This window comes from Capra hircus, chromosome 26, assembly GCF_001704415.2.
Source record: "Capra hircus breed San Clemente chromosome 26, ASM170441v1, whole genome shotgun sequence".
In the NCBI taxonomy this organism is placed as follows: Eukaryota; Metazoa; Chordata; class Mammalia; order Artiodactyla; family Bovidae; genus Capra; species Capra hircus.
In genome coordinates this window covers 32,730,577-32,748,587 of record NC_030833.1, presented here as the reverse complement: position 1 = coordinate 32,748,587, position 18,011 = coordinate 32,730,577, and the positions used below count along the sequence as shown (strand labels likewise).

The window sequence follows — 18,011 nt, the reverse complement described above, 5'->3', positions numbered from 1 at the left end:
AGGAAATTGGGAGTCCGTTGGGGCCAGATTGTGAAACATGCCCATAGAAGAGATAGAAACCTATATCGTGTGGTCAGCAGGAAGCAGTGTATATACACAACCAGGTCTCTTTTAGAAAGATGCCACAGTGCGTGAAGGTTAGTTCATAAAAGGAGGGAAGAAAGACCGGCAGTAATTACCAGCTTTGTAGTCTTAACCCCTTTAGGCTTCCTTTTTCTCCTCAGCAAGATGAGAAAGATAATTGTATGTATCTTATGTGCATAAGTTATCTAAGTTGCTTCAGTCGTGTGACTCTTTGTGACTCTATGGACTGTAACCCACCAGGCTCCTCTGTCCCTGGGATTCTCCAGGCAAGCATACTGGAGTGGGTTGCCATGCCCTCTTCCAAGGGAGCTTCCTGACCTAGGGTTGGAACCCATGTCTCTTATGTCTCCTAATTTGGAAAGTGGGTTCTTTACCATCAGCGCCACCTGGGAAACCCCTGTATGTATCTTGGGGGCTGTCAGATGAGACTTCATAAATGAGAATTCCTGCAAAGCACCGTAATAGCAATAATGTAAAGCATTGTTGGGCTTTGCTATCTCTTAGAGCTGGGTTTGTGTCTTGGTCGTGCTGGGAAATCTACTTTTAATACACTTGATGGCAAAGAAGGCTGGAAAAGAGACTGGACTAACTTGGACTTTGCTTTGTGCAGTGGGAAGCAAAGTGGAGGCCTGGAGTGGGTGATGGTCCCTTTCAGTGACAGAAGGACTCGGATGGCTGAGTCCAAGTCTGAGCCCAGATTTAGAAAGAATAAGTTTGAGGTGAGCACTGGCAGGGTATGATACTCCGATGTCCAGGTGAGAATAGGTGGCAGCTTAAGCCCAGCACTGCTCTGCTCCCTCGCCAAGGAAGGGCTGGGAGGCCCCAGCGGGCTGCAGAAAGGAGAGAGGAGAAAGAAAAGGGCCCAGCCTAAGGGTGGGGGTGGGGGCGGGGGACGCTCCAGCTCCAGAAGACAGCTCTCTGCTCCGAGACTGGACCAGAGCCAGGGAGGCAGAGAGGCAGGGCGGGCAGATGTGGTATAAACTTTTGCCAGTCGGACGGAAAGGAAGACTTGCGTCCTGCTGGGGCTGCGGGTGCGCTCCGCCCTGCCCCGAGGAGAAAGGAATCCGAGTTGGGAGTTTGGCAACTGGTGGACGAGGCCCCAAAAGAGAGAAGGCAGGAAGCCGGGAGGAGCGCGTGGGGGTGGAGACGAAGGGGGAGAGAGAGGGCGGGCAGGAGGGGTGGAGAGAGAGAGAGAGGGAGAAAGAGAGGGCTGCGGGGAGGAGAGCGGGGAGGAAGGGAGGGGAGAGGGGGAGAGGAAGAGAGGAGGACTCGGAGAGGAGAGACGAGGCCGCAGCGAGCTCAGGGGCACGTCCGCCGGGCCATCCCCGCGAGCCAGACGCCGCCATTCCGCTGCTCGGGGCCCCGCCGCCGCCGCCGCCGCCGCCGCGCCCGGGGGCCATGCTCCCGCCGCCCCCGCGCCAGCCACCGCCCCAGGCGCGCGCGGCCCGCGGCGCGGTGAGCCTGCAGCGGGCCTTTCTGCGCGGCCCGCTGGGCGTGCTGCGGCTGCTGCAGCTGCTGGCGGGCGCCGCCTTCTGGATCACCATCGCCACCAGCCGGTACCAAGGCCCCGTGCACTTCGCGCTCTTCGTGTCCGTGCTCTTCTGGCTGCTGACCCTGGCCCTCTACTTCCTCACGCTGCTGGGCAAGCAGGAGCTGGTGCCGGTGCTGGGCTCGCGCTGGCTGGTGGTCAACGTGGCGCACGACCTGCTGGCGGCCGCGCTCTACGGCGCAGCGATGGGCGTCATGATCGGGCAGACGCGGAGCCACAGCTACTGCAACCTCAAGGATTACCAGATGTCCTGCGCCTACCACGCCTTCCTGGCGGCCGCGGTCTGCGGCGGCCTCTGCCTCGGCCTCTACCTGCTCTCGGCGCTCTACGGAGGCTGCCGCCACTGCCAAGGCGAGCGGGAGGTGGCGTGAGGCCGCCGCGCCGCGGGGCTGGGCACCCGTCCTTCCAGCTGCCGCCGCCCCGCTCTCGGGCGCCCCGGCACCCTCCCTTCGCCCCGCGTTCCCGCCGCCTCCCGTACCCCGGAACCCCGATCGCAGTTCCCGCCCCCAAGGCATCGCCGCGGCCCAGAGCCGGGACAGCTGCGCGGTCTCCTGGGACCCCGTGGGCTACATCCGAGGGGGCGGACGCACACTCGCAGACGGGCCGCCCTGAGGCGAAGCCTCGCGGTTCCTCTTCCCCTTCCCGGCCGCGAGCAAGACGTGGACAGGCGCCGCGCAGATCCGGGCGAGGCTCCCAAAGTGGAATCTGTGTACTGGCGGCGGCGCTGCCCCCTCCCTCCCGCCCCGCTTTGGGCAGAGCGCCCCCTCGCCCTGGCCCTCCTTACAGCCCCGAGTGCTGAAAAAAGCAGGCATGCCGCCGCGGGCGGAGCCGGGGACCGGCCTCCGCTGGTCTCAACTTGAGCGACGGGTGTGGTTTTAGTTTGGGATTGCGCGGGTACCCGGCGCAGCTGTTTGGGGCCATCCCTCGGTGCTTTGATGTCTTGAGGTGGGGCCTGTCTGCAACGGTGAAGACGGATAGGAAGTGCCCGTGGGTTGTGACCTTCTCCTCTGCCTGTTCCTCCTTTGTCGTCGGGGTTCAAGGAGGTCAGGCCCTACCGCCCACTAGCTTTCCTGGCCTCACCTTCCCAGCCTTCCTCTCACCGGCTTCCGTTCCATCCCCACCTCCCTGTGTCTTTTTGCTTTAGGGGTCCCACGTCACCGTCAAGGAATGTTAGGCGAGCCGCACCCTTTTTTGCAGATGGAGACTAAGATCGTGCCCTTGGGAACAGCCAGAAAAAGATTAGAACCCCATCTTCCCACCCCAAGTCAAGAGTTGTCTAGCAGTGTTTACTTTAAAGCTTTGGATGTTCCCAGGAATCCCGGCTCTGGAGCTATTTAATGGATGGTTTCAAGGCCAAGGGGGTTTGTCAAAGGTGCTGTCTCCCTTTTTTTGAAGATTCACAATGCTCATTAGCATATCAAAGGCTCTGAGAAGTCCTGCACTGAAAGAGGCCCCTGAGTAATGGAATTTACAGTGTTAAGTGCCTCTGGACTGGGACCAGTTTTTCCCACCTTATGTTCCAAGTAGTCCTGATTCTCCTTTATCAGCAAGGGCCCCAGCCCGTTGGCTGTGGTCTGTTTGAAGAGGTGGGACACTCCCTCTCTTTCCCAGGGAATTTCTATAGCAGAGAGAACCCTCGACTCCCTCTGTAAAAGATAAGATAGCCACCCCTGCCAGGCCAACGGTAGCCTGGGGGACAGTGGATTTGAACATTCCTTTACGAAGGGAAACGCTACCCACTCCAGTATTCTGGCCTGGAGAATTCAATAGTCTGTGGGGTCACAGAGTTGGACACTACTGAGTGACTTTCACTTTACGTTTTTTTGGGGAGATGAAGCCAAGGTTATCCAGATGGTTTCCCAGTCAAAAGAAATACCACCCATAAGAGATGCTGGCATTGACCAGGAGCAACTGACAGCAGTGGGTCACACCAAACAGAACGCTCGGGATCTGGGATGAACAGCTGGCCAGCTGTAAGGTAAGATGCTTCTTGGTTTTCTGGAGAGATCATAGACCTTTGAATAAAAAAGCTCAGAGACCCTTTCTTTTCTAAAAGCTAAAGGGTTTTTATTCAGAGAGCAAGTTGAAGGGGTGTCAGTAATAACCACAATGTCCAGAGGTGTGACAATTCACTTTTTTGCTAAATCCTCAGAAGTCTGCTCTTTGGAAAAGTTTTGACCCCCTCTGGATTAGAAACTAGAATAGAGGAGGTCAGAATATGTTTTTGTGAGCATGTTTGTAAAGCTTAGGTGGAGCTGTCTTAGGTTTCTCTGTCAGTGATGAGGATCTAAGTGGGGATGTGGAGTGCTTTTATAAGTTTTACAGTCACCACTTTGCATCTATCCAGCCCTACTGTGTGCCTGGCACTACTCAAAGGACTCAGTGTATTTATTTCATTCTCTCAATAACCCTTATTTCCATATTCTGTATGAGGAATATGAGTCTCAGAGAGGTTAAGTAACTTACCTAGAGTCTCCCAGCCGGAGAGTGGTGAAGCTCAGATTTGAAACCTGGCAGCCTGACCTTTTCAGAACCAGGCTGTATTGTATTACAATAGGGTGTCAATACATGTTAGATACCATTAACATGGTTATCTTGATTTTTGATTTACTTATTTTTAAAATTTTTGACCAAACCACGTGGCTTTCAGGGTCTTTGTTCCCTGAACAGGGGTCGAACCTGTGCTGTGCCCTTGGCAGTGAAAATGCTGAGTCCTAGCCATGAACTGCCAGGGAATTCCCCATGGTTATCTTGAGAAAAAAAGTTTTTGTAATTGTGGTGGACTATTTCTAACATGCAACTGATTGTTGAAACCATCTTTGAAGCAAACAGTTCAGTGGCGTTAAATACATCCACTTTGTTGTACGACCATCAGCACCATCCTTCTCGAGAACTTTTTCATCTTGCAAAACTAAAATTCTATATCCATTACGATTGTGATTGTTCATGTTATTGTTGTTGCCGTTGTTTTCTGTCCTCTGGGAAATCCTGAGCCCTTTAGCGTCTCAGTTAGGCTGAGTCCTGCTGCCAGGCCTGCCCCGCTGCCCCCTCGCCACCGCTGGTGCCAGCCAGGGCCTGGGGGTGGGGTCTGCTGGAGTGCTGGGGGTGTCTGGAAGCCGAGCGACTTTGTTTCTTCTGTTGCGAGTTTCCATGTTGCTGAGGCCATGGAGACTCCCAGAGCGGGTCATGCCGATGTCTCCTAGGACCCGCTTCCCTGGACCAGCAGAAGGTTTCAGTGTCTTCACTGGCCATGGAGGGAGGAGGAAAGAGGGAACAGTCTTTGCTCAGCAGCTCCCTTTCCTGGGGTATGACGTATTCAGTGGAAGAGCCAAGATGGTGAAGGTTCATTTTGCCTTGACATAGAGAAATCCCCCTTCTGCTTGTGTCTGTGACTTGGGCATAAGCTTCCAGACACCTGGAACTGAGCCATGCACCCCTGAACCCTAAACAATGGGTTTTAAGCTCCAGCACGTGCTCCTTTTCTCTGTTTTAGATCATCACAGAAGCTGCATCTGCAGCTCAGATCCAGCCCGCTGAGGACCTCTTCTTAGCCCCAAGCCCGTGGTGCTGTGTCTGTGACCAGGTGACCTTACTCAGGAGCAGACATCTCCCTGGCCTTCATGGTACCTTATCCAGCCACATGTGCCTGAAACATTCCAGAGCTCACTGGCTCTGCTAACTGTGCCTTCCTGCTTGGCCTCCCACTGCTTCTCCAGATGTGGGAAGGACCTGAAGACGGCTCCACACCATCTTCTGCTCCCTTCCAGGACCCGGGCCGTGGGCAAGGCCGTCTGAAGTTGGCCTGGAACTTTGGGTTCTGGAGGCAGCCTCCTTGGCCTCCTGCTCTGGACTCCAGGACTCTATCCAACCTGAGACTGCTGTGGGCTGCCCCCAGCCCAAAAGTCTGGGACCACTTGCAGGCCCAGGAGAGGATTTCTCTGGTGTTCAGCAAAGGCCAAAAGAGAGGGTGGGTGAGGAAGGGTAGGGAGGGGGGACCGAAGTGCCTCATTCAGTAGTTTAGTGGTGATGATGGATACGCTTTTCTGAATAAACTTTGGTTTGTCTGATCTGAGTGTATGTGTCTTCTCTCCTGCCCACTCTGTGCCAGGTCCCCCAGCCTCCCTCCATCAGCACCTTTTGCCACACTTATCTGCCTCCTTTCTGCTTTCCTGGCTTCCCCTTCTTTCTGGGAGGGAAAGAAAAATGAGGTCATAGGTTTCCAGTTAAGGCAGGACACAGAAATCACAGGGATAGAACTATGTCTGTCCCTAATTGGGGCTGGAGGGAATTCCAGAAGCTCCTGCCCTGGCTCTCAATGGGCCTTCTGTTTGGGAAGCTCTGCTGCCTGATGGACAGGAACGGAATGACTATAGTGACAGAGCCAGAGGACCCTGTTCTGGTGCAAACCCATCATTTTACAGAAGGGGAAATGCACTCTGGGTGGAGTGGGAACTTGCCTCACATCACAGAGCTGACTGGGGCCACAGTGGGGTCTCCTGGAGCCCAGGCTCTGGGTATTTCCTGCAGGCCCCTGTGCCTGGTCTGGTGTCGCCTCCTGGACACACCCAATCTGGTCCCCTGTCTCTGCCTTCCAGCCACAGCCCGCAGACTGAGGTGCCCTGGAAAGGGCTGGAGGGTAGTTAACAGACTTCCTTTTTGGCGCCTTCCTCCTGTGACCTGGGCTTGAAGTCTGTAGCCTGGACATAGAGTTCTATTGGCAGAGTCATCTAAAACAGCTCCAGGCAGAGACTGGATACTGTGTGTGCTCCATACCCACTCTCTTCCGAAGCACCCACCTCAGTATACAGCACAGTCTGACTCTCTCTGATTCTCTCTCTCTTTCCCCGTCCTCTCTATGGTTTGGATTTCCAGGTGGAGGAAAATGCTACCAGTTGCCCAGGATCTTCCTTTTCTCCCCTCTTCCCTCTGTGTCAATTCATGAATATCATGAAAATAAAAAGTGGCCTTTATGCAAAGGCAGGTAAGCCCCTGCTCTACTTTAGCTTGGTGGAGCATTTGCAATTGAAAATGTGCTTTTACTTGCATTACCTTATTTGATCTTGTTACCAGTCTAGAGGTTGGCACTGCCTGTTCAATAGAAGCAATAGAGTCGCAGAGAGAAGGGCCTTATCTATGGGCTCTGCTGCTCCTGCTGCTAAGTCCCTTCAGTCGTGTCCGACTCTGTGCAACCCCATAGACAGCAGCCCACTAGGCTCCTCCGTCCGTGGGATTTTCCAGGCAAGAGAACTGGAGTGGGTTGCCATTGCCTTCTTCGATCTATGGCCACACAGCTGGAAATGGCAAGAGTGGGCCTGGAAGGTAGACGTTGTTTCACTACCCTCTGCAGGCAGCCAGTTGCTAAGCCCCATGGGCCTCTGGCAGGCTCTGAGCTTGAGGGGGAGTCTGGTTTTCGCTTGTGGAGACCAGGTGTGCAGGAATGGCCTAATTTGATATTTCCTGTTTAATGCCAGGGGCACTTTTAAATAAGACATTGCCCCTAGGGGACTTAATTGAGACTATTTGGGTCTGGGGAATCTGAGGGATTTGTTCATTCCTATTATTTTTCCTGCTTTTCTAGGGATAGGGAGTGGGATGGCCAGTGGTGACGAAGAATTAAGAATTTCTTTCTAAAAAAAAGAAAAAAGAATTTCTTTCCAGACATAAAAGGAAGGAGCAGGGATATGAGAGAAAAGTCTTGTTAGCAGTATTTGTATTTTTATTGTTTTTGTTTGTTACAATTGCTATTTGTAGAATAAAATAGCAATATATACCTATTAATTTTTTTTATGTATACAAAGTAAATGTCATTCGATCATCCTAATCTCATATCTGAGAGATAAGCTATTGTTCACTATTAAGCCTTCTTCCTTAATTTTTATAACTAATTAAACATATGGATGCTTACTCATACACACATACACATACGTTTAGACTCTTCCGCAGCTTGCTTTAAAAATTAAACAATAATAAAGTTCTAACCCTTTCTACATGTTCTATAAATATAATAATGTAGCTCTGTGCATGTGCTAAGTCGCTTCAGTCATGTCTGACTCTTTCTGACCCGATGGACTGTATCCCGCCAGGCTCCTCTGTCCATGAGATTCTCCAGGCAAGAATACAGGAGTGGGTTGCTCTGCCCTCCTTCAGGGGATCTTCCTGACCCAGGGATTGAACCCGCGTCTCTTACAACTCCATTGGCAGGTGGGTTCTTTACCACTAGTGCTGCCTGAGAAGCCCTCAGTTCAGTTCAGTTCAGTTCAGTCGCTCAGTCGTGTCCGACTCTTTGCGACCCCATGAATTGCAGCACGCCAGGCCTCCCTGTCCATCACCAACTCCCGGAGTTCACCCAGACTCTCGTCCATTGAGTCAGTGATGCCATTCAGCCATCTCATCCTTGGTCGTCCCCTTCTCCTCCTGCCCCTAATCCCTCCCAGCATCAGAGTCTTTTCCAATGAGTCAACTCTTCCCTTTTTAAATGTCTGTTTAAATAGTCAGAAACTGCAAGAATTTGGGGGGCTTTCAGGATCCTTTGTGACATTCTAATATTGGCTATTGCTTCTCAGCCTTTGTCTAAGATCAAGTGTAGTATCTAGTATTGGCTAACTCTGTTACTGCCTAGGCTGCTTTCCATGGATATCATAGTAAAAACGGGTCCTTTCGTGTTTTTCAAACTGATGAAAAATTAAAAACTTGGGAGGGACGTGACTTGCCCAGCTCTGTGTTCCTTGTGCTCAGAGTGCCAAGAGTAGCAAGGGGGGGAGGGAGCAGAGGGATGGCCATATTCCACTTCACGGCCAGACCTGGGGAAAGGAGCACCAGGGACTGGGGTGAGTAGGCGCAGCTGAAGAGAGGCGAGCAGGGCCTGGCCCTCTCTGGACCCTACATGGCAAAGGGGAGGTATGCTGGGGAGGTGGCCAGAACCTCAGGGGAGCACTCTGGAAACAGCCCGCAGGACGGTGCGGGCCTCCACACCAACTTCATCCGCCTGTGGAAATTCCAGTAAGCCCTTTTGCCCTCCCTGTTCCATGACCCCAATTCTTTTTGAACTGGGGGGCTATTTGGGATCCTGTAGGCACCAAGGCTGTGATGTTTCTTCCCCAGCACTGCGGTGAGGGCCAGCTCCCAGAGGCAGTCCCTCTGCCCCTTGATGCCAGCATGGTGGGGCAGAGGGGAGGGATGGGTGTGCAGGCTGTTCTTGCTGCTATTTCCAGGAGTCCAGAAGGGGGCTCTCTGATGCCCCAGGTAAAGCACTTCTGAGAAAGATGAGAAGGGGGAAGACAGTGAACTAACTTTACCAAGTGTTCGCAATGAGCCGAGAACATGCTGGAGAAGGGATAGGCTGCCCACTCCAGTATTCTTGGGCAGCCCTTGCGGCTCAGCTGGTAAAGAATCTGCATGCAATGTGGGTGTCCTGGGTTCGATCCCTGGGTTGGGAAGATCCCCTGGAGAAAGGAAAGGCTACCCACTCCAGTATTCTGACCTGGAGAATTTCATGGAATAGTCCATGGGGTCACAAAGAGTCGGACAGGACTGAGTCCCTTTCACTATCACTTTTCAGGAACATGTTGGATGCCTCATGTAACATCCTTACCATTCTCACCAGCCTGTGTGGTATTAAAAGCTCCTATTTAACAGACATGGAGACAAGCTCAGAAGGGTAAACTGATTTCCCCAGGGCACTTGACTAAGTAACAGAAACAAGAGGCAAACTCAGATCTAAGCTACCACGCTTTGCTGTTTCAGAGAATTTCCCAGCAGACTGTTTCTCCTGGCCATCCAAAGACTTCACCCAGAGCGGCACTAGCTTTTGTAATAGTTCTGTCTTAAGCTAAGGCAGGAAGGAAAGCTATATTATTATAGACCTGAATTATCTCATCTTCTCTCTTCCTGCTTTAAAATGAAGTTGGATGCTGGCCTTCAGGTTTGATCAGCTCACTGGGCTGAGGTCACTCTCCTAAGGCCCTGGAGACAGTCCCTCTGTCTGCCAGACAGATGTCAGAAGCATTTATAAAACTGCTCCTCCACCCAGCCCTTCTCCCTCTCAAAACTTTGTGCCATAGGTTTGATCATCTGACCCGACCCTGAACTTTTGGATACTGAACTCCATCTTTTACAATCTTGTCCTATATTCTGGGTTGGAATTCACAATCTCACCAGCCGTAGATTGAGTCCTCTACCTGTTTTTTCTTGTGTGCAGATTTAAGTTTTCTTGAAAAGATGGCACTGAAGTGTTAAAAAATTATTGCTACTTTCCTGAAGTTTAATACTGCCCTCTTTCCTATGGAATCTGAGATCCTTCTTGCTCTCCTTTTAATTCCTTTTGGCAGTCTCCTGGCTGAGCCCCCATGCTGCAAGCAGTGCTGACTCCTCAGTTTGAAAGGACTCACTGTTCTCATCTTGTTTTCTGGGGTTCCAGTCCATCTGGAGAGACAAACTGACCATGAGTTTTCAGGTGTCAGTAATGGGACATTCACACACTCTTCTCATTACGTGTCTGCAGGCTCTTCGATGATTGCATTCAAGTCAAAATTAGCCCAGGAACATGGGATGTTTCCAGCAACAGTTACTTGCTTGACTGCCCTAGCTGTTGCGTATCTGGGCATTTCACAACCTTTTCTCACATCCTGGTCAACTCTATTGTATTTTCCAGCTTGTTTCTGTCTCCTCCCAGCCGTCCGTAGGAACTAGTGAACTTGCTGAGTTTGTGTTTCCTTTTAAGTTAAACTGATGAACTCTGTCATTGATCTTAAGATAGTGGGCCAGAAGACTGAGGGGATGGGGTCTTTTTCGTAGTGACTGTGATCGTGACAATAAAAATGATGATATGGCTACTGACAATGGCATTTATAAAGATGGCACATGTCCCAATCTCTTATATTCACAGTTTGCAAAGATGTCTTACATTATTTATATCTCATGCTCATATAAAAAGATAGCATAAAGAATAACCACATTTTGTAGATAAGGCTCAGAGAGGTAAAGTGGTTGCCTATATGTGTATATATATGGCTTCCCAGGTGGTGCTAGTGGTAAAGAACCTGCTTCCCAGCGTGGGAGACATACGAGATGCGAGTTTGATCCCTGGGTGGAAAAGATCCCCTGGAGAAGGGCATGGCAGTCCACTCCAGTATTCTTACCTGGAGAATTCCATGGACAGAGGAGCCTGGCAGGCTACAATCCATGTAGTCACAAAAGAGTGGGACATGACTGAAGTGATTTAGTGCACACGTGTGCACGCATGCGTGCGTGCGCACACACACACATATATATATATACACATATGCACACAGATTTATTAGGGTATACTTGTACGTTAAACTATATAAGGTTCAAATGTACATTTTGGTGAGTTTTGACATGGCTATTCTTGTGAAGCCTTCACAATTAAGGCAATAAACATATCCATAGTGCCCCGAAGCTTTTTTGTGTCCCCTTGTAATATCTTTTCCCCTTTCCCATCTCCCCACCCCACGCACCTACTCATCTGTGTCCTGTGATGGTAGACTGGTTTATATAAATGGAATGTACAATATGTGTTTTTCTTTTCCGGTGGAGAGGGCAGTCTGACCTCTTATACTCCATCATTTTGAGATTCATTCATGTTACTGTTGTAATGCTAGTTCATTTATTTTTAGCTACCACTGAGTATTATTCCTTTGTATGGATATACTACAATTTGCTTATCCATTCACCTGTTGATGTATATTTACGTTGTTTCAAGTTTTTGGTTATTGCAGATAAAGCTACTGTGAACATTCATGCACGAATATTTGTGTGGACATATGCTTTGTCTTTGGTAGATACCTAGCAGTGGAATGGCTCAGCTATGTGGTAGGTGTATTTTTGCCGTTGCTGTTATTTTTATTGGCCTTGTTCCAGGCGTGATTTGTCTATTTGTGTGTATGTGCTCTTGCCTGACATTTGTATCAGGGATGGTTATTCTACACTCAGAATAAATCGGAAAGTTTTCTGTCTTGTTCTGTTTTCCAGAATAGTTTGTATAATTTTACTGATGGGTTTAATAAAATTGTCTACAAATTAACTTGAACCTGGTGCCTTTTAGAAAGCTTTGGGGGTTTTTTGTTGTTTAATTTTGACTGAGCTGCATGGCTTGCAGGATCTCAGTTCCCCAACCTGGGGATTGAAAGCCTGGAATTCTAATCACTAGGAAACCAGAGAAATCCCTTTGAGGAAGTTCTTGGTTAATTTTCTCGATGTCTTAATGGTAGCTGGTCTTTGCAGGTTTTTCTGTGGGTTATCTGTTGCTCTTCCATTGGTGGCATTTTAATTTAGGTTGTCTCTCCCACTAATGCTCTCATCTAATTCTCCAGTTTACTGATAAAATGAGAACTTTTTGAGGGAAGAACTCTAGGCTATTCTTCTCTATATTCCCATGAAAGACACATGATAAGTGGTTATTTGGTGGAATGAATGAATATTGGTTTTAAGTTGCTGTAACAACTTAAACATTTCATACCGCAACATTTCAGTGTCTAAACTATAATAAAAGCCTATTTATTGTTCACATATAATTCTATTTCTTCCTCACCTAGCTGTCCATTATGGCTATTCCAGGCCAGTGGGAGGTTTCCACCATGCGATGATTCAGGGACTAAGGCTCCTCCCACTTTGTGGCCCAGCCATCACTTCTGCATTGAGCTGGCATTTGGGAGATTTCTGAATTTACTAGAAGTGGCATTTATCACTACACTCTTCTTTTGGGGAGTCACATGACCTAATCTATATGTAATGTAGTCCCTCGTGGGGCATCAGCTGCTCAGCTCCAACTCTATACCCTGGAAGAGGGAAAGGAACTTTTGGGTGGACAGTCCACAGGTTTTATTGCTGAGGGTTTCACTGCCTTACTCTGTGAGACTTTTTTTGTGCCCATGTTTGATGAATGGCTGTTTTCATGGCTGCCAAGAGCTGTTGAGTAAGAGTGTATCAGCAGACATTCATTTCCTTGCTGTGTTTGTCTGACAACTCACTGTGTCACAGCTGGAAAACTCATTACTCATGAGGACTTCTTTCCCAGGTACAAGAACATAAAGATATATTTATTGAACACTTTTCAGAGTAATGGCAGTGAGCTATTAATCCAAAGATATACCCAAATAATCAATTTAAATACTAGAGAAAATCCAAATAGTAAAGAGAATCTAAAAATACATACCAGTCAAATATTTCTTTCCTTTATTTGTTTATTTAAAAAATTGAAACAGTTCCTTTAAGGTAAAATTTCACAAAGAAATTGTCCATAGTAGAGTGTAGAATTCAGTGGTTCCAGGATACTCACTAAGTTGCGAAACTGTTACCACTATCCAGTTGCAAAACATTTCCATCACCATCACCATCACCCCAAAGAGAAACACTGTACCAGTTCCTTCCCTCACCACTTCCTTCCACCCAGTCCCTTCTTCTACCCAGTCACTGGCAACCTCTAATCAATCCACTTCTGTCTCCATGGATTCTCCTATTCTAGACATTTCATATAAACGGAGTTAAAGAGTATGTGATATTCTGTGTGTACATAGCATAATGTTTCCAAGGCTCATCTATGTTGTAGCACATATCAATATTTTGTTACGTTTTATGAGAAATATAAATAATAGTCCACTGAAGGGTACGTCACACTTGATTATTCTTTCATTTAATTTTTTTTTAAATTGTGGCAAAATAAATATAACATCTTAATCACTTTTTAAATGTACAATTCACTGGTTTTAAATACATTCATACTAGTGGGCAACCATCTCCAGAGCTCTTCTTATCTTTCAAAATTGAAAGTCCATGCACATTAAATAATAAATCCTTATTCCTCCTTCCTTCAGCCTCTGAAAACCACTATTCAATACCTTCTGTCTCTATAAATTTGACTGCTCTAGGTACCTCATGAAAGTGTAATCATATAGTATTTGTCTTTTTGTGAGGGGCTTATTTCACTCAGCATTAATATCTTCAAGGTCTATTCACTGTAGTATGTGTCAGAATTTCCTAACTTTTTAAAGAAAAATAGTCCATTGTATACATATATACTGCATTTTGTTTATCTATTTATCCCTTAATGGACACTTGGGTTGCTTCCACATTTTAGCTTTTGTGAATAAAACTGTTATGAACATGAGTGTACATATACCTCTTTGAGACCCTGCTTCCTCCTCTCCTGCATATATACACAAAGTGGCATTGTTGGATCATATGGTGATTCTATGCTTAATTTTTTATGAACTGCCATAAATTGTTTTCCATACTGTCTGCACCATTTACATTCCCACCAACAGCACACAAGGGTTCTGCTTTCTCCACATCCTCATGAACACTTGTTTTCTGTTTTACTCATTTATTTTTAAAACAAGCATTTGTTGAGTACCTATTACGCCAAGGCTCTGCTCCATACTTGGCAGGAAGCGGGACTGGCAAGATGTTAAGTCACAGTCTCCCTTGCTCTCAGGATCTCAGGGCACAGTGAGGGAGATAATCATGTTCAAGAGAAATATTGAAATGCAAGCTGAAGGACTTCCTACAGGCTGTCCTGTGGTAAGACTCTGCCTTTCCACTGCAGGGGCTTGGGTTTGATCCCTGGTCGGGGAAAGAAGTTCCCACAAGCCGTGTGGTCAAAAAATAAAAAAAGAAGGAAAGAAAAAAGAAATGTAAGGTGATAGGGCTCTCTAGAGATGAAAGAGTCTGTGCAAACACAGAGAAGGAAGTGAGAAATGATACAGGCAAATCTCAGAACCTGATATTCAAGCTGGATGTTAAAAGGTGAGCCTGAGGAGTTGAGGTGGAAGGGAGTGTAATTGAAGCAGGAGGAGCAGCACACAGTAGCCAGCCTCCAAGACGGCAGCGAGGATGGCCCCAATTATTCTCCCTTCCTGGTGGGTATGCTTTCATATACTCCTCCCATTAGGCACTGGACATAGACTAGTTCTGACCCGTAAAGCCAGTGGGATGCTGTGAAAGTGACGGTGTGTGACTTCTGAGGATATGGCATAGGGGACCTTGTGGCTTCCTGCTCTGGGGGAAGTCAGCTGCTATGTCATGAGGATGCTCAAGACGCCTTCTGCAGAGTCCCAGGTGAAGAGGAACAGAAGCCCCTGCCAGCCTGTCAGCACCACATGTGAAGGGAAATCCGGCAGCGCCATCAGATGGCAGCAGCCCTGGCCAACATCTGACTACAACCTCACAAAGCCCCCCAGCCAAAACTACTCACCGACATGCTGGTAATTTCCAGGCCGAAACCACCCCAAAGCCAAATAATAAATATTTATTATTGTTTTAGGGGCTTCCCTGGTGGCTCAGAGGTTAAAGCATCTGTCTGCAATGCGGGAGACCTGGGTTCGATCCCTGGGTCAGGAAGATCCCCTGGAGAAGGAAATGGCAACCCACTCCAGTATTCTTGCCTGGAGAATCCCATGAATAGAGAAGCCTGGTGGGCTCTACAGTCCACGGGGTCGCAAAGAGTCGGACACGACTGAGCGACTTCACTGTCACTGTATTGTTTTAAGCCACTAAGTTTTGAAATAATCTGTGACACAACGAGAGATAACGAATGCGGCTAAGAGCACGAGAAGATCTGGTATATGTGGAAACGGTGGCATGAGAGACCACCGCCAGAAACCCCAGTTTTAGAAAGGCTTCCGAAACGTCTGTATAAGAGTGGGTGAGAGCGCCACCTGGTGGAGAAAGCTGTGCTTAGCCATTCCTTTCTCTTAGCTTCTATTTTTCCAGCAATTAATAGTTCTACCTAACATTTCTCCAAGGGCCATGGGCGTGTGTGTGCTTAGTCGCTCAGCTGTGTCCCACTCTTTGCGATCCCATGGACTGCAGCCCGCCAAGCTCCTCTGTCCATGAGGATTCTCCAGGCAAGAATACTGGAGTGGGTTGCCATGCCCTCCTCCAAGGGATTTTCCCAACCCAGGGATTGAATCCAGGTCTCCTGCATTGCAGGTGGATTCTTTATCATCTGAGCCACCAGGGAAGCCCAAGAATACTGGAGTGGGTAGCCTACCCCTTCTCCAGGGGATCTTCCCTACCTAGGAATCAAACTGGGGCCTCCTGCATTGCAGGCGAATTCTTTACCAGCTGAGCTATCAGGGAAGCCCAAGAGCCACAGTGAAGTTCAATTATGTGGATCACATACACCTTTGCTTATAGATGCAAAGACTAACCTTTGAAAAATGTCACATTAAGTATTAATTGGGCTTCCCAGGTGGTGTTAGTGGTAAAGAACCCACCTGCCAATGTACGAGATGTAAGAGACAGTTCCTGGGTTCAATCCCTGGGTCAGGAAGATTCCCTGGAGGAGGACATGGCAACCCACTCCACTCTGCTTGCCTGGGAAATCCCATGGACAGAGGAGCCTAGCAGGCTATGGTCCATGGGGTTGCAAAGAGTCGGACATGACTGAGGCAACTTAGCACACACACACACAAGGTATTAATTAACCTCTTTTTCTATTTTATTTTCTCCTTTAGCCTCTTCCACCTATCAGCTATCCAGGGGAAAACACCAATGGCACCATGATTTGAGGCAAAAAGTGAAGACTCAGAATGCTGGTGAAGGCAAAGAAGGAACCTGGAGAACTTGATTATGAAAAATGAGAATCAGGCTCCCAAAGCAGAATCCAGTTGACCAAGGGAAGTCTTTGATTGCTGATGTTGGCTGTGGCTGTTTTCCCTTTTTGATCTCTAGAGCCTTTTTTTAATCCTCCAATGTTTTCCTCAAATAATGTCTGGGAGTTCTGGAATGATACCCCTCAATTTCATAGCTGCCAAGAGAGAAAACCAATAAAACTACTATCTACAGTCAGCTTCAGGCCAGTGGTCCAGACAGACCTAAGGAAGAGGGATTGTAAAGAATCTGAAATCTACCTTTGGAGTAAATTACTGATGGTGGAATTTCAGGTAAAGTTACTGTATAAACAATATTCTTTTCTCTGCTTTTCCTAGCCTCATTCTAAAGAAGGACAAGCAGAGTCCAGCAGAAAAGCCTGGCCCAGCCATAAAGCCTGGCCCATTCCTCTAAGAAGCAGGAGCAGAGAGATTGCTAAATACAGCTTAGTGGTCAGTGGGGCATTTAGATCCGTCTACCTTCTGGCTGTTTGGAGGGGGAAGTGATTACTTCCGATTGAGGCAATCAGGGAAGGAGTGCAGCATCTGACTCCTGCTTAGATGAATGGGCTTCTCTGATGGCTTAGATGGTAAAGAATCCATCTGCCAATGCAGGAGACGAAGGTTCTGTCCATTGGTCTGGAAGATCTCCCTGGAGAAGTGAATGGCTACCCACTCCAGTATTCTTGCCTGGTGAATTCCATGGACAGAGGAGCCTGGCGGGCTACCGTGCACAGGATGAGGAAGAGTCTCACACTGACTGAGTGATGAACACTTTCACTTTTCACTTAGATGAATGGGTTGGATTGGGACCCAACCAAAAGTGGGAGAAAGGCATTCCTCCCTGAGTGCACAGCACAAGCAATGTAAGATCAGAGTGCAAGGGGTACTTGAAGGTAACAGTGGAGGAATTCAGTCTGATGAAGTGAAGAGGCCTGGGAAGGGAGTAGCAGGGGATGAGGCCAGTGAATACAGACTAAGGAGGTGATGGTATAGTTGGGGGATGGGCAGGATCAGATGACCTGTGAGGTTAAAATTCCAGCTCACAGTTGCATACTCGCTGAGAGACACTGAAGTTCCTTGACAAATCTCAGATTCCTCATCTATGAAATGGCAATAACCCTAATAATTGGGTTGTTGGAAGAGAACTAGATAAGACTGGGCCTTCCCTAATGCCTCAGTGGTAAAGAATCTGCCTGTAATGCAGGATTGGAGAAGGAAATGGCAACCCACTCCAGTGTTCTTGCCTAGAGAATTCTGTGGACCAAGAAGCCTGGTGGGCTGCTGTCCATAGGGTCTCACAGTGACTTAGCATGCATGCATACATTGGAGAAGGAAATGGCAACCCACTCCAATACTCTTGCCTGGAAAATCCCAGGGACAGTGGAGCCTGGTGGGCTGCTGTCTATGGGGTCTCACAGAGTCGGACACGACTGAAGCAACTTAGCAGCAGTAGCAGCAGCAGCAGCAGTAATGCAGGAGATGCGGGTTCAGTCCCTGGGTTGGGAAAATCCCCTGCAGAAGGAAACAGCAAGGTACTCTAGTATTCTTGCCTGGAGAATCCCTTAAACAGAGGAGCCTAGCGTGCTAAAGACCATAGGGTCGCATAGAGTCCGATACGACTGAAGTGACTTAGCAAGCACGCACATAAAGAGCTTAGTCCAGTACCCGGCGCCTGGTTAGTCCTCCGTAAATAAAGGCTAATGTTATTATTGATGCAAAGGCAGCTTTAAGGGCGATTAACTGGGCAACACAGTGAGAAGTGGGTT

General features: G+C 48.4%; 1 protein-coding gene across 1 annotated transcript; it reads left to right on the top strand.

Annotated features, from left to right (window-relative positions):
- Positions 1,306-5,700, top strand: MARVELD1 (MARVEL domain containing 1). Its single transcript, XM_018041312.1, has 2 exons — positions 1,306-3,611; positions 5,127-5,700. Exon 1 carries the CDS (start codon positions 1,483-1,485, stop codon positions 2,002-2,004), a length of 522 nt encoding a protein of 173 aa, XP_017896801.1. The 5' UTR covers positions 1,306-1,482; the 3' UTR covers positions 2,005-3,611; positions 5,127-5,700.